Source organism: Zonotrichia albicollis, chromosome 26 (assembly GCF_047830755.1).
Source record: "Zonotrichia albicollis isolate bZonAlb1 chromosome 26, bZonAlb1.hap1, whole genome shotgun sequence".
Lineage (NCBI taxonomy): Eukaryota > Metazoa > Chordata > Aves > Passeriformes > Passerellidae > Zonotrichia > Zonotrichia albicollis.
The window spans coordinates 6,677,385-6,692,988 of NC_133844.1; the positions used below are offsets into that span (position 1 = coordinate 6,677,385).

At 58.7% G+C, this 15,604-nt stretch overlaps 1 protein-coding gene across 3 annotated transcripts; it reads left to right on the forward strand.

Moving 5' to 3' along the window:
- Positions 1-4,575: 4,575 nt before the first annotated feature.
- Positions 4,576-14,718, forward strand: ZNF703 (zinc finger protein 703). 3 transcript variants are annotated; one of them, XR_012583804.1, is made up of 3 exons: positions 4,576-4,940; positions 5,420-7,478; positions 10,279-14,718. XR_012583804.1 is itself a non-coding variant. In XM_074559140.1 (2 exons), exons 1-2 carry the CDS (start codon positions 4,728-4,730, stop codon positions 6,797-6,799), a joined length of 1,593 nt encoding a protein of 530 aa, XP_074415241.1. In that variant the 5' UTR covers positions 4,576-4,727; the 3' UTR covers positions 6,800-7,521. The 3 variants fall into 3 exon arrangements, 1 of the variants encoding a protein (XP_074415241.1); XR_012583803.1 differs by lacking the exon at positions 10,279-14,718 and adding an exon at positions 9,536-9,718; XM_074559140.1 differs by lacking the exon at positions 10,279-14,718 and having other exon boundaries at positions 5,420-7,521.
- Positions 14,719-15,604: the final 886 nt, after the last annotated feature.

Genomic DNA, 15,604 nt, shown 5'->3' on the forward strand with positions numbered 1-15,604 from the left:
TAAGATCATTTTTATGCACTTGTTCTGCAGCTAAAAGCGAGGCCTGGTGCTGCGTGGGGAGTGGAGGGGCTGGGATGGAGCAGGGCAGGGAAAAATCGCTGAGTCGGGAGGATTTGGTGCCATGGAGCTGCAGGAGGGGCTGCAGCGGGGTGAGGGAGGGTTTACCTGGGAAAAGCAAGAGGAAAACAGGCACTGAGGGGCAGAGAGAGGCTCAGATTTAGGGAGGATTTACCTGGGAAAAGCAGGAGGAAAACAGGCACTGAGGGGCAGGAAAAGGCTCAGATTTAGGGGGGATTTACCTGGGAAAAGCAGGAGTAGAAAGGGGCAGAAAAAGGCTCAGATTTAGGGAGGATTTACCTGGGAAAAGCAGGAGGAAAACAGGCAGTGAGGGGCAGGAAAAGGCTCAGATTTAGGGAAGGTTTACCTGGGAAAAGCAGGAGGAAAACAGGCACTGAGGGGCAGAAAAAGGCTCAGATTTAGGGGGGATTTACCTGGGAACACATGAGGAAAACAGGCAGTGAGGGCCAGAAAGAGGCTCAGATTTAGGGGGGATTTACCTGGGAAAAGCAGGAGTAAAACAGGCACTGAGGGGCAGAGAGAGGCTCAGTTTCAGGGGGGATGAGGGAGGATTTACCTGGAACAAGCAGGAGTACAAAGGCACTGAGGGGCAGATTTGAGGACGAGCAAGGGAGGATTTAGCTGAGAAGAGCAGGAGTACAACAGGGCAGATAGAGGCTCAGATTTAGGGGGAAGCAAGAGGGATTTACCTGGGGAACAGCAGGAGTACAATGGGCACTGAGGGGCAGAAAGAGGCTCAGATTTAAGGAGGATTTACCTGGCAAACAGAGGAGTACAAAGGCACTGAGGGGCAGATAGAGGCTGGGATTTAGGATGTGCCTCACATCATCCTGCAGCAGGGGCTGGAGCCACCCCCAGCTCTCCCCACGGTGACTGGAACCTCGATGGGACCCATCCCAGCCTGGCCCCCACACCCCTCACACCCCCATCTCCCCTTATCCTGCCTGCCCTTAACCTGTGTCCAGCAGCAATGAGACAGGAGAGGTTTATTCCAGAGCCCAAGCCCAGCACAGGAGAGGTCCAGTGATTTAAATTCATATCTTATTTTATCTTATCCCACCAAATTCTCCGTGCAGGCTGCAGCTCCTCCACCCTGCCTGCTCTGCACCCCCTGGCACTCAGGATAGGACACAAAACTCCCTGCTCAGACCCATCCCAAGTTACTGGAACATCCTGAAGTTCAACAAAAACCCAATTCCCTCTTCCCCAGCCTCGCTTCACAGGTCACAAAGACATCAGAGTCCCTGGGCTTCATTAGGGCTCTGCATGGGAACTCGTCCTTGGCAAAATCAAACAGGGCAAGTCCTGCTTGGGGATGAAAACATCATCAGTCATTGGTGAAAGTGCTCCCCGAGGCTTCTGGGCTCCTTTGGCTTTGCTTCTATTCCAAATATTTTGCTTTTCCTTTGGTGCTGGTGTTATTTTTGTTGGGCAGGGGTCTCGCTGCTTTTATTTGAACTTGTGCGAGCTCTGAGCAGAGAGGGGCTTGTCATGGAGCAGAACTGGATGTGGAACAGGGAAATTTCACTTTCTCCCCTTTGGTTACTGTTCTTAATGGAAACAGGGGGTTTTAGAGGAAAGGATCCAACCTGCAGCAGGATGTGGATCCATCACTACCCTCTGATGAAGGAAGGGCTGTTTGCTTTGCTCCAACAAACACAAACAGATCCAGAATGGTCTCTGGGTGCCAGGATCAGGCCTTGGGCATCAGGGGAAGGACAAACAGCCCTGGGGGCATCACAGGAACAGGGAAATTTCACTTTCTGCCCTCTGGTTACTGTTCTTAATAAAAACAGGACCCTCATGTGTTTTGGAGCCAAGGATCCAACCTGCACCAGGACTGGCACCTGTGTGGATCCATCAGCACCCTCTGATGAAGGAAGGGCTGTTTGCTTTACTCCAGCAAACACAAACTGATCCAGAATGATCTCTGTGTGCCAGGATCAGGCCTTGGGCATCAGAGGGAAGGACAAACAGCCCTGGGGGCATCACAGGAACAGGGAAATTTCACTTTCTCCCCTCTGGTTACTGTTCTTAATAAAAACAGGACTGTTCTTAATAAAAATGGGTTTTGGAGCCAAGGATCCAACCTGCACCAGGACGTGGATCCATCACTACCCTCTGGTGAAGGAAGGGCTGTTTGCTTTACTCCAGCAAACACAAACTGATCCAGAATGGTCTCTGGGTGCCAGAATCAGACCTTGGGCATCAGGGGAAGGACAAACAGCTCCGGGGGCATCACGGGGAAGGACAAACAGCCCCAGGGGCACCATAGAAAAGGACAAACAGCCCCGGGGGCATCGCTGCTCCTGCCCTCACTCACCCCTGCGATGCTGCCCTTACTCACTCATCCCACCTGATCTTGGGTTACTCGGTGAGGGCCGTGTTGTTGTTGTTGGCCAACAACCCGAGTGACTTTGAGGAAAGGCTTTTTTTCAGTTTCCTCCTTCCCTGAATGGCTCCTTTGAGCGGCAGCGCCTCTCCGCTCACATCCCGCTGTCCGGATTGAATCAATCTTGCGGTCAGCTTCGGGAGGGAGGGAAAAAAAGAAAAAAAAGAAGAAAAAAGGCTCACAAAGAGGGGGAATTGACAGGTCTGACCCTGGGTGTGATTGATAGGGGTTGGAGGAGCGGGACTGAGCTGGGCCATGCCAGCACTCGCTGGGGAAATGCAGCAAAGCCTTTTTTCCCAGAACCCGGAGCAGCGGGCTCGGAGAGGGGTGGGCACATGAACTTAATAATAGCAACATTGTTGGAACATAAAGCATCTGTCAGGAGTTAATATGATTAATTAGAGGTGTCTGTCTCTCCCCCTTTCCCCCCCTCTCCCTTTCTGCATAGGCAGGAGGGACCTGAAACACAAACCCCCAGAGGGCAGAGGTGGGGCTGGATGGGCACCTGGCCCCACATCGCCTTTCTTTAGGCCAAAGGTGCTCAGTTCCTCAATTCTCATCCCATCCTGGCCCCCAGGATTTTATCCACACCCCCATCCCATTGCACATCTCCCCTCCAGCCCCCATTCTCCCACCTGAAGGCCAGGAAAGGAGCTCTCACCCCACCTCACATGCAGGACATCACCTGGACAGAGCTCCAGGATTTATCTGTGTGCTTTTGCTCCTTAGGGACAGAACCTGGCTAAGCTCGGCTGTTTTTCACCCCCCAGCAAATCTGAAGCCCCAGGGGTTTGTGGAATTAATTCAAGGATGTCTGGAAAAGGTAACTAGAAATAGGAAGTTAATTGTTGGAAGTTAATTAGTTATACAGCAGCCTGCGCTGGCACCCGAAGATTTTTAAGACTCAGCAAACCAAAGAAAGGAGAAAATGACTGGGAAAAAGGAGTTGTGGGTTCATAAGGGAATTTCACTTTGTGAGAGCCCTGAGTTAAGGTCAGGCCGCTCACCTTGGGTGGCACCAGGACGGGCACAGGTGTTGGCTGGTGGCAGGGCACAGCCCCTGGGTGCAGCTTTGGGTGCTGAGCTGTGCCAGGCTGATCTTATCTAAGCCATGCCATGGCAGCAGTGCCATGCCATGGTGTGCCAGCTGAGCCATGCCATGCCATGATCAGCCACACTGGGCATGCCATGCCAGCTGGGCCGAGCTGTGCCATTCCAAGCTGTGCCATGGCGTGGCAACCATGCCAAGGTGTGTTAGCAGTGCCCTGCTAAGGTGTTCCAGCCAAGCTACACCCAGGCGTGCCAGCAGTGCCATGCCATGCCATGGTAAACTGTGCCAGCACAGTCATCCCATGCCATGTCACGTCATCCATGCCATGCCATGGTAAACTGTGACATCAGTGCCATGCCATGCCACACTGTGCTGGCAGTGCTGTGCCATGCTGAGCTGTGCCATGCCATGCCATGGTAAACTGCGCCAGCAATGCCATGCCACGCCATGCCAGCAGTGCCTTGCCATGCCATGCTGAGCGGTGCCAACAAGGCCACGCCGTGCACGCCATGCCAGCAGCATCGTGCCATGCCATGCCATGCTATGCCATGCCGTGCCGTGCCATGCCATGCCATGCCGTGAGAGCAGCACCGTGACATGTCATGCTGTGCCATGCCGTGCCAGCAGTGCAGTGCCGTGCCGTGCCATGCCGTGCCATGCCATGCCATGCCATGCCATGCCATGCCATCCTGTGCCAGCAGCGCCGTGCCGTGCCGAGCCGTGCCAGCAACGCCGTGCTATGCCGAGCCCTGCCAGCGGCACCACGCCGCGCCGTGCCATGCCAAGCCGTGCCATCCTGTGCCAGCAGCGCCGTGCCATGCCGAGCCGTGCCCTGCCAAGCTGTGCCATGCCATGCCGTGCCAGCAGCGCCGTGCCATGCCGAGCCGCGCCAGCGCTGCCTCTGCCGCTCGGGCCGGTGCCGCGGTTCTCCCCCGCGCGGCGGCGCGGGGCGGTGGCGGCGGAGCGGCGGCGGCTCGCCCCCCCCACCGGCGGCTCTCCCCGCCCCGGGGGCCCGGCCGGGCGCGGATTGGTGCGCGGCGCCGGCCCCCTCGGAGCGCGGCCGCCATCGGGGCTATTTGACGTGTCGGTGGGGCCGGGGAAGGGCTTCGTCTCGCCGGGGCCGCCGCCGCCGCCGCCGCTCCGCCGCCCGCCCGGCCCGGCCCGGCCCCGCGGAGCCCGGGCACCCCCCCCTTTCCCCCGCCCCAAATGAGCGGCGCTCCCGGCGGGCCCCGGCCGAGGACCCCGCCGAGCCGCGGAGCCGCGGCCGCCCCGTCGCCCCGGCCGCCCCCCGCCGACCCGCTGCGCCAGGCCAGCCGGCTGCCCATCCGCGTCCTGAAGATGCTCAGCGCCCACGGCGGCCACCTCCTGCACCCCGAGTACCTCCAGCCGCTCTCCTCCACGCCCGTCAGCCCCATCGAGGTCAGTGCCCGCCGCCCCCGACCGCGCCTCGCACCCCCGGAGCGCTCCCGGTTCTCCCGGCCGGGCTCTTCCCGGTGCTCCCGGCATTCCTGGCCGGCGCTCCCGCTTCTCCCGGCCGGCTGCTTCTCAGCCTGGCTCTCCCGTTTTTTCCCAGCCCGGCGCTCTCGGTTCTCCGGGCCGGGCTCTTCCTGGTTCTCCCGGCTTTTCTCGGCCGCCGCTCCCGGTTCTCCTGGCCGGGCTCTGCCCTGCCCGGCTCCCCCCACCCCGTTCTTTCCCTCCCCCGCCGCCGCCGCAGCCCCGCTCCCCCTCACCCCGCCCGGTCCCTGTTCTCCCCGGCCGGGCGCGTCCCCCCGCCCCGTCCCCCCCATCCCCGCGCCCTGGCTCCGTGCCGGGCCCGGCCCCGGGGTTTCGCCGGTGGGGGGAGGCCGGTGCGGGGGCGCCGTCGGGGTCCCCCCTGACCGGCTCCGCTCCGCCCGCAGCTGGACGCCAAGAAGAGCCCGCTGGCGCTGCTGGCCCAGACCTGCTCACAGATCGGCAAGCCCGACCCGCCGCCCTCCTCCAAGCTCAACGCCGTGGCGGCCGCCGCGCCCGCCGCCGACAAGGAGCCCTCGGCCCGGCCCGCCGCGCTGAAGCCGCCGGGCAGCGGGGACGCGCCCGCCGAGGACAAGTCGAGCTTCAAGCCCTACTCGAAAGGCGGCGGGGAGCCCCGCAAGGAGGGCGGCGCGGACAAGGCCGGCTTTCGGGTGCCCAGCGCAGCGTGCCCGCCGTTCCCCCCGCACGCCGCCGCCTCCTCGCCCGGCGGCTCCCGCGGGGCTTCGCCGCAGCACCCCGAGCCCAAGGGCGCCGAGGAGAAGAAGGAGCCCGAAGGCGGCAAGCCCAGCCCCGAAGGGACGGGCGGGGCGCTGGGGCGCGGGGTGGTGGAGGCCGGGGCGCACGGCGAGCCCCCCTCGGGCCGCAAGTCGGAGCCCCCCGCGCTGCCGCCCGCCGGCCATGTGGCCCCCGTGTCGCCCTACAAGCCGGGCCACTCCGTGTTCCCCCTGCCGCCCTCCAGCATCGGCTACCACGGCTCCATCGTGGGCGCCTACGCCGGCTACCCGTCCCAGTTCGTGCCCGGGCTGGACCCCACCAAGCCGGGGCTGGTGGGCAGCCAGCTGCCGGGGGCGCTGGGGCTGCCGGGCAAACCGCCCAGCTCCAGCCCGCTCACCGGGGCCTCGCCGCCCTCCTTCATGCAGGGATTATGCCGGGACCCGTACTGCCTGAGCTACCACAGCGCCTCGCACCTGGGCTCCAGCAACTGCTCCAGCTGCGTGCACGACCCCGGCAGCCTCAAGAGCGGATACCCCTTGGTGTACCCCACGCACCCCCTGCACTCGGTGCACACCACGCTCTCCTCCAGCGGCACCCCCAGCCTGCCCGGCCACCCCCTGTACACCTACGGCTTCATGCTGCAGAACGACCCCCTGCCCCACATATGCAACTGGGTGTCTGCCAGCGGACCCTGCGACAAGAGGTTTGCCACCTCGGAGGAGCTGCTCACCCACCTACGGACCCACACGGCCCTGCCGGGGGCCGAGAAACTCTTGGCGGGTTACCCTACCTCCGGGCTGGGCTCCGCGGCCTCCTGCCACCTGCACCTCCCGCCCGCCGCCCCCGGGAGCCCAAACACCTTACCGGCCTCGCTCTCCTTGAGGAGCCCACACACTTTGGGACTAAACAGGTACCACCCGTATGGCAAGAGCCACTTGCCCACGGCCGGCGCCCTGCCCGTGCCCTCCTTGCCGGCCGCCGGACCTTACTACTCCCCGTACGCTCTCTACGGCCAAAGACTCACGTCAGCCTCGGCTTTGGGATATCAGTAACCGGCTCAGCCCCAGCCCCCCGCGCCCTCCTTGGACTCTGTATTTATTACTGTATGTTAGCTTAAAGCTGGGAATATAAGTGCATTATACACCAATGAATCAATGGTATGCAAAAAAAAAAAAAAGTCTGTGTTCCAAAAAAAAAATTAACCCGAAAAAAGAAAAAAAAAATTCCCTTCTTTACTTTGCAGGTGTGGGGCTTTGGTTTTCCCCTTCTGTTTCTTTTGAATTTTTTTTTCCTTCCCCTTCTTAATTTCCCCTGAGAAATTCTTGCATGACATGGAAAAGCAAAAAAAAAACCAAAAAAAAAAGGCATTTTCCTCCTTCCCCTCTGCGTTTATCGCTCTGGGATTCTGTTCTCTGCATTTGTAACTTGCAGACGTAATTTTTTTTTGTAAATTTTTTTTGTTATTTTTAATCTTTGGGGTTCTCAAATTTTTTTTTTCCTTTTAACATTTTTGTGGTTTATTTTTTTTTTTAATTTTACTCCTTCTTTTTGGTTTTTTTTTTTTTAATTTTTGCGCTGTGTCCGGGGCCGGGGGGGCTACACCGGTTGAGTGATGCTCACCCCAGGCCGTGCCCCGCCGGGGGCTGCAGGACCCCGCGTGTCCCCGCTGTGTCAGTGGGGGGACCGGAGGAGCGGCAGGACCGGCGGCCCCGGGCGGGCGGACGAGCCCCGGTAAGTCTGATTTTGTTAATAAACGCCTCTTGGTTGTAACCCACGCTCTGGTCTCGTCTCGTCCCTGCCCGGGGGTCCGGCGGGGTCCCAGCACCATCTAGCGGTGGCGGCGGCGGTACCGGAGGAGCCCCGGGTGCGCTCCTGGCTCCGCGCCCCCGTGTCCCCATCCCCGCGTGTTCGTGTCCCCAGGCGTGGCGGCGGAGGGAAGGTTCGAGAAGGTGTTCAGCGGGATCGCAGCAGTGCCCGCGGGTGGGCACCCCTTCCCGGGGTGCAGATTTGGGGGCGCAGTTGTGATCTGGATCTCGGTGTGGGGGAGTCCTGCCTGCCCCCGTTCGATGTTCGTGCCGGGAGGAGGGTGATGGATGGCTCTGACACGGTCTGGCTCCATCCCCACCATGCTGGGGGGCTCTGCCTGCTCCATACCCCAAAAAAAGCGCTTCCACTCCAGCTCTGGACCCCTTTTCAAGCTCCCCCTGCATGCCCCATTGCCCCACATCACTTTTTTTTGTCTGCCTCATTCCTGTTGCATTTCAGTGAGTCACGCAATTAATCCCTGTTAATTGCCTTCTCGATATTGCTTTATGCCCTGTGTTAAAATTCCTTTGTGTCCTTTGAGCTGAAAAATAACGCGCTGAGAACAGGGACTACTTTTGCCAAAGGGATTTCGATTTCCCTGCCTGTGCCTGAGCGTGCGGCTGCTGGGAGGGCCCAGCTTGGGTTTCCTGTGGCAGTGGGAGAGATTTGGTGGTCCAGGGGTGAGTTTGGCTCCGTGCTGAGCTCCCCAAGGCTGATTTTGGGGGTCTGTGGCTTGGGGATGTGCAGATGTGGCCAGGCTCCGGTTGTGGCCGTGGTGGTGTTGCTCTTTCCAGGTGGGATGTTGCTGGATGAGGGCTGGGGCTGGCACAGGGGTGTTTGCAGGGCTGGGGCTGGCACAGGGGGCTTTGCTGTGGGTGTTTGCTCTGTCCTGTGGGCACAGCAGGAATGAGGTGCCCAGCCCAGGCTGGTGCAGCCCCTCCGGTGTCACCCTGCTGGGTGTTGAGCCCTGTGGCAGCTGATACTGGCCATGGAGCAGGGTGGCACGAGCGGTGGGCACAGCAGCTCCAGAGTGTTCTCTCTGCTGGCACAGGAGGTACCCAGACCCCCTGGCACTCAGGAGCATCGCTTCTCCCTGGATGTGGTCCCCGCTCCCCGCAGTGATGCCGCTCGGTGTTGGCCTCGCTCAGGCACTGCCAGTCCCCATTGTAAATCCTGGCTGTGGCTTTGTGCTGGGGCCTGTCTCAGGTTCCTGCACTGGAATTTTGTCCCACTGTGCCTGTCCCTGGCCATGGCTGGGCACCTCGTGCCACGGGGCGGGAGGATGATGCCGCAGACCCTTGAGGTGCGGTAGCCCAGTGCCAAAATCAGCGCGCCTGGCACAGCCGCTCTGGGTTTTGGGGATCATGCCAGACCCCAACCTTGGAGCAGCCAGGGCACAGAGCAAGGGGCTGCACAGCCTCATCCTGCCAGAGCTGCTGGGGGATCCCTCCTCACAGCAAAGCTCCATCCCCTCTCTCTCCCAAACCCTCCCCGCACCAGGATGGTCCCTGCTCCAAAACGAGCCCGCGCCTTCCCTTCACCCACAGCAGGGCTGGGTGCTGCCTGGATGAGTCCTGCTGTGCAGGAGGTTCCCTGAGGAATTTTTTTTCCCCTCCCTAAGGACTGCAGCAGCGGGGCCAGACCATGTAAACATCGCGAGTATCATCTGATAGCGGCGGCACTCGGGCTGAGCTGCTGGGGAACAGTCGCGTTGCCGATATATTAAATAATTCCCTGTGTAATGTATGCCCAGGTTATTGCGGAATTCATTTTATAATAAGAGCACTGGGATGCACTTTATTAATCATTCTGTCTAACAACCTGCACTCCACAGTTTCGGTTTGATTTGATTCAATCCTGTCTTTCTGCAAAATATATGGCTGAGTGGGTCGGATAATGTATGGCTTAATTTAGAGTTGTATGGGTTTGAATTACCATTTTCATAATGTGCTGTGCATTAATGTGTTGCATCATTTATACAGAAAAATGTGCCAGGTTTCAAACCTCTCCAGGAGGCAAAAGTCACCTAAAGGGAACACAGAGAGACAGAAAAAGACCTTTTCAAATCCAGCTGGGGCTGGGAGGACACCGGTGGGTGTCGGACGTGGGGACAGCAGTTTTGGGGCTGTGCTGGTGGCTCATTTCCCCGTGGCACAGCAGCACCTTCTCCAAGCTGCCGGGGACCTGCAGCGCTTGACTCGCCGCTGACCCCGGTGCCGCCGAAGTCGCGCCCACCGTCACTCGCGAGGAAAAAGCTCTGATTATCCAAATACAGTCATTAAAGGGGAAATGTGTTTTTTAGGACTGTCAGAGTGATTAATGAGGGTTAGCAATCCTTGCAAATGCACTTGTTTAGTCTAACTGGCAGCCTCTCCTTTCCTATTGATTTATGGTGGCAGTTGCCGGGGCCGCGGTGTGTGTGGAAGGAGCGGGGCTGCGCCGGGGCACGGCGAGGGGCCCGGCCGAGCAGCACGGCACGCTCTGCTGTGCCCGAGGCAGCTGAACAAAGGCAACATTATCCCCTGTGCCGGGGAAGGAATGACTTGGACGCACACGCCGAGCCGCTTCGCGTGCCTTATAAATATCCCTGTCTGTGAAGGCCGAAGCCCAGCTGACCACAGCCACGCCGTCCGCCCAATAAATCCGTGAATGAAAGAGCCAGGCCCTATTTTTTCTTGTTGTTTTTCCTTTCCTCTCCTGCACAAAAATCCCCGATGTCTTTTAGGTGATGCAGAGGTGGCTGCCCGCAGACGTACAAGGCGTTTCAGAGCGCGGAGCGGAGCGCGGCGTCGTCGAGGGCTGGAGCCTGCCCAGGGGTCAGGTCGGGATGCAGAGCCATGGTGGGTGGATGAGAAGTTCCTCAGCTGCATAAAGCAGCTTTTCTTTCCACGTGAGCACTGGAGGAAGCCACGGAGAACACGGGCTGTGTTTGTCCTCCAAGCCAGAGTGGCGTGGACACCTCCTGTCCCCTCACCAGCATCCCCGTGCCCAGCCTAGGGTCAGGGTTTGCTTTGGGGCACACTTGGTGCTGGGTGAGCTGAGAGCAGACCTGGAGGGACAAAGCCGTGCTTGGAGGTGGCAGCGGAGGTCCTGTGCCTGGCTGTGTGCTGGAGCCATGCAGGAGGAGCAACTGAGTGGTGACACCGTGGTGACACGGAGCAACCAGAGCAGCACCAGGGTGTGGAGCTGTGTGTGCCCACCAGAGCCCCACACTGCCCTGCTGTGGGGCCACCTCCAGCCACTCCAAGCAGTGGGACAGCACAAGTGACAAGAGGCTGGATGAGGTGAGTGGAGAAGGACGAAGGACAAAGTGGAGAAGGACAAAGACCTCGAGGTGCCAAAGCCAGAAGAGTGTGGGCAAGCACCCAGGGCACTGCAGTGGTCAGGAATGCCACAGATGGGAATGGACTTTCCTCTGGCTCTGGATAACGGCTGAAGAGCTGCTGCTGCTGCTGCCTCTGCTCTGGCCATGGATTGGTGTGTGCTGCAAATCCTCCAGCAGCTCTGATTCCAGCTTCAGCAGTGATGCACTGACGTGTTCCTCACCACACCAGGACACGCGGCCTTGGCTGGTCACCAGTGACCCACGGGAAGTCCCCAGTGTGACCACAGCCATGGTTTCCCTCTTGTGCAGTGTGCCAGTCCAGCACAGGGCCCTGGCAGGTGACAAAGCCCTGGGACCACGGCTGTTCCTTCGCACAGGTTGTCACAGGAGTGTGGCAGCAATGCTGGGTCAAGTCACCCTCTGTTTATCGTGGTGACAGACTGAGGAGTGCTGATCCTCACACACCATCACTTCAGCTGAAGCTCCCTGGAGAGCAGGGGAGAGCACTCAGCTGACAGCTCCGTGCACCGAGCAGGGTCCTGGAGCTCGAGTCCCAATAATACAGATTTACACAGATGATTTACAGATTTACCCTGTTTTCTGAAGGAAACCTCCAGGAGCAGCTTTGCCATGACTTCCAGCCTGGTGCAGGGAGACAGGACAGGAGGATGTGACCCACAGGGGAGATTCCTTTGCCAAAGGTGATGGCGGAATGCTGACCCTGTGCTATCAGGGCTGGCCCCAACAGGCTGAGCAGAGCTGGACAGGACACCCAACATTGTGCAGGGTGCAACGTGACCTCTTCAACACCTTGTGGTCCCAAAATTCCTGGATCACCTCTCCTGACCTGGCAAAATTGGGAAGGAGATGAAGGATGCAGCATCCTGGGCATCTGTTGGCTTCTGACAGTCCCTTCCTGCAGACACCTCAGTGGAGCAGAGAACCAAAATGGCCTTTTTTGTGTCCCCCACAGCTGCAAAGGTGCCCACCACAGCACCCCTGCATCTCCAATTGCATCCCTGGGAGAGGGAGATGCTGCTGCACCGAAGAAGATGGGGAGCAGTGAAAGCCTCAGGTGCTGGTGCCACCTCCCCATGAGCAGCTCGTGCAGGAGGGGTGACTGAGGGGCTCTGAGAGAGGACAGGACAGAAATGGCGACTGTTAAAGTCTTTCTTGCTGAGCTCTCACCATCTTCTCTGCACCCAAAAGATTTGCTGTATTTTCCTCTGGATGAGAAGGATGGGGCTGGATGAGAAGGATGGGGGCTGCTCATCACCCAGGATGGAGTCCAGGCCAGGAGCCCTGCTCCTATCAAGAGGACTCCTGGTTTCTGCTGGAGCAGCGTTGCCTTTGTGGGGTTTGGTTTTGTTCCCATTCCCTGCACAATCCCAGTAACATCCAACAGGCTGGAGAAGGACAGTGCCCCTCAGAGGTGAGAAGAGCTCTGTTCTGGGCAGGATGGAAACAGAGCCTAAAGCCCTTCCTTGCTTCCCACAGTCTCTGGGACTCTGCTTGGGGTTTGTTTTGGGAGCAGCTGGGACGGATGGGGCTGGCTGGGTGCCTGCTCCTCTGGCTGCAGGGATGTGCTCTGTCCCCATTGCTGCTGCTCCTCCAGAATTCCCAAGCTTTTCCAAGTTGCTGTGCTGGCACAGAAATCCTGCAGCACTGGGGCAGCTCGGGGGGGATCCTCACAAGGGGAGCACCAGGATCCGGCAGCTCTTGTGATTTTGGGATGTCCTGGTGTGGGGCAGACCTGGAGCCCTCCTGGCCATGGGGGGCACTGGGACTGTCCTGCTGGGTTTGGAGACTGGCTCTGAGCACTGGGGCAGCTCAGGGGGGTCCTATCTAGGGAACAGCTCGAGGGGAGCACCAGGATCTGGCAGCTCTTGTGATTTTGGGATGTCCTGGTGTGGGGCAGACCCTGAGCCCTCCTGGCCATGGGGGGCACTGGGACTGTCCTGCTGGGTTTGGGGACTGGCTCTGAGCACTGGGGTGTGCACAGCACCCACACACTGCAGGTGATGGGGGCCAGGGCAGGGCTGGCAGCTCCAGGATGCTCTGTGCCTCCATTTCAGGGCACAGAGAGAGCTCAGCACCACAGCCAGGGGGTGGGCAGTGGGCACAGCACGCACACACTGCAGGTGACTCCAGGGCAGGGCTGGCAGCTCCAGCAGGGCACAGGGAGAGCTCAGCACCACAACCAGGAGTGGGCAGTAGACACAGCCCCCCACCTTTAATCACACCCCAGATGGTCACAAGCCCCAGGGCAGTAATGGGCTTAGGGGGACTGATTTCTGGGTGCTGTGCCAGGGATGCTGCCCCTGCTCATCCCTCTGGCCCTGCCCTTCTCCTGCCACCAGCAGCGGCCCTTTCATCTCCGGGGGAGGTACAAATGGAGCTGTCAGATGCCATCAGCCCCGTGATATGACAGGCTGTGGGGCCGGGGCCCCTCGAACAGAGCAGCCTTGTCTGTCAGAGCCGCCTGACACTCCCCATAATGGCCAGATGGATGAGACTCTGAAAGTAGGGCCCGGCGCGTTTTCAACTCTATTTTGGGTGAAAACACTTCTTGAAAGATCTTGAAAGGAGCTGGCAGTTTAGTAGTTCAGATGATTAATGAGCACTGGCTCTGGCGGGTGGATTTCTCGAGCCGTGCCAGCAGCTGGGCTGCTCCAGCGGGCCAAGACACGCCGAGCGCCCCCCGGCCCCCCTGGCCTTCCCGGAAATGACACTGAGGCGACAGGCCCTGCATATGGAAAAAGTTAAATATAAATTACTGCTGAAAGAGGCCTCGCCGAGCCGAGTTAGTTAAAAGATGTTTATGGATTCAGAAACACGGGCCTGCATATGTATTTAGGGATGACAAATGTGATTCAATAAGTCAGGAATTTCTCCGTGGGCTGAGGCGGGACCCGCGCTGCTCTGGGCTCGGCAGCTCCGTGCCATAAATCCTGCAGGCAGGCTCCTCGCTCCTCCCCGGCCTGCTTGGGGTTGATTTCTGCCTTTTCCTGCAGCTCACCAAGTCACTGGAGATCCCAAACCGGGTTTGGGAGCAGGCCTGCTCTCTCCATGGGTTTGGGGGATTGGGAAAACCCATGGGGGCATTGATGGCCACGCTGACACCAGTGCCAGGCACATCCTCGTCCCTGGGCTCTGTGTCCCCCCAAAGCTGCTCTGGGAGCAGCCAGGCCCTTCAGGACTGCCAGCAGATGATTTATGACCAACACCTCCAGAGCAAGTTTGGGGTTTGACCCGGTGCTTCACGAGTTCAGCCCTAATTCTGCAGCCCCTTCATGTGGGGCAGCTTGGGGGCACTCACCCAAACTGCCCCCTGTTCCTGCTGCTCTTGGGGTGCACCACAACAAACTGAAGAAGGAAACCCCTAAATTAAACTCTAGCTGTTGTGGTGGGGGCCTGGCATGGGTGCCAGGCCCATGGTGGGGGTACCGGGTCCATGGTGAGGGTGCCAGGTCCATGGTGGGGGTGCCAGGTCCATGTCAGGGGTGCCAGGTCCATAATGGGGGTACCAGGTCCATGGCAGGGGATGCTGAATTTGGATTTGGGGTGACAACCCCCAGCAGACCCACAGCAATGGGCAGTGCAGGATCCACCCCCTTGGCTCCCCTCATCCCACACCTCTGGGAGGCTCAGAGGGAAATGCTTTTCAGGGGGTCAGCGCCCGGCCAGGCCTTGGACCCACATCCACATTCCTTTGTCCTGATTTTATTCGTTAGCAACATTTGGCCTGGATATGGAGACAGCTAATGAGGGACGGAGTTTATTGCAGTTTGATTTTTCTGTTAAAACAATACAATAAAATAAATGCACTTGGAAATCTGGTCTGTGTTTGTACATAGGAGATTTATGGCTCTGAAGGCTTCCAGAGAGACGCAGCCTTTCATTCCCTTCCTTATTGGAACAGATCATGTTGCAGAGTTTAAAGGCCTCTGGAGCTGTGATTTATTTGAAGGGAGAAATAAGGGAAATCCAACTATCTGTTCTCTGGCTCGGATCATCCAGTAACTCCCAGCCAAGGGGACGGATCTGCACCTCCTCCCCAGATTTTTTTTTTTTTTTCCCTCCTGTCACTTACATTATCCCGCTCTAAATATATCACCGAGCCAGGGATGGCTCCTGACCTGGGCTTCAGCACCTCACAGAGGTTTCCCCAGCCCTTCCTGGAATCCTACAGTTAAATAAATCTCTCTCCTAGAGCCCTGTCTGAGCTCCTCCATGCTGCTGATGGGATGGGACCTGCGTGGGGCCAGCTGCTGCCTTGATCCAGAGCTGAGGCAAAGGCAGGATCTTGGGGTTATCTCTGGATTCAGGTGATAAATTCGCATTACCTGTTCCTGCTCCCCTCCCTTGCTGCTCTCCTGGGCAGAGAAGAGCACAGAAGCAGCTTAGAACCAGGTCAGGATTTGTGCCTGGAAACCTCTGCCATGTACTCAGCAGGATGATGCTGCAGCTCCCACACTCCAGGGGCTGCCACAGCCACCTCCCTCCCACTCATGGAGGAAAACTGTGTTTTCCCCTTCTCTGAGGTTTTCTGCTGCTCAGGGATGAAGCACCTGGAAGGCTCCAACCCATCCCAGTGGATCCTCCCAGCAGGAGCAAGGTGAGATTCTTCCCTGAGACATTTTGGAAGCATTTGGCATTTACAGGCTGGAGTTTCCTGGGTTTTCCTGCTTCTCCCAGGTATCTCCTGGACTTCTGGGAATGGTGT

Excerpts from the sequence above, each read along its gene's own strand:
- ZNF703 (XM_074559140.1), top strand. The coding sequence starts at position 4,728 with ATGAGCGGCGCTCCCGGCGGGCCCCGGCCGAGGACCCCGCCGAGCCGC. Across the intron at positions 4,941-5,419 it reads CGCCCGTCAGCCCCATCGAG|CTGGACGCCAAGAAGAGCCC; the intron begins GTCAGTGCCCGC and ends CTCCGCCCGCAG.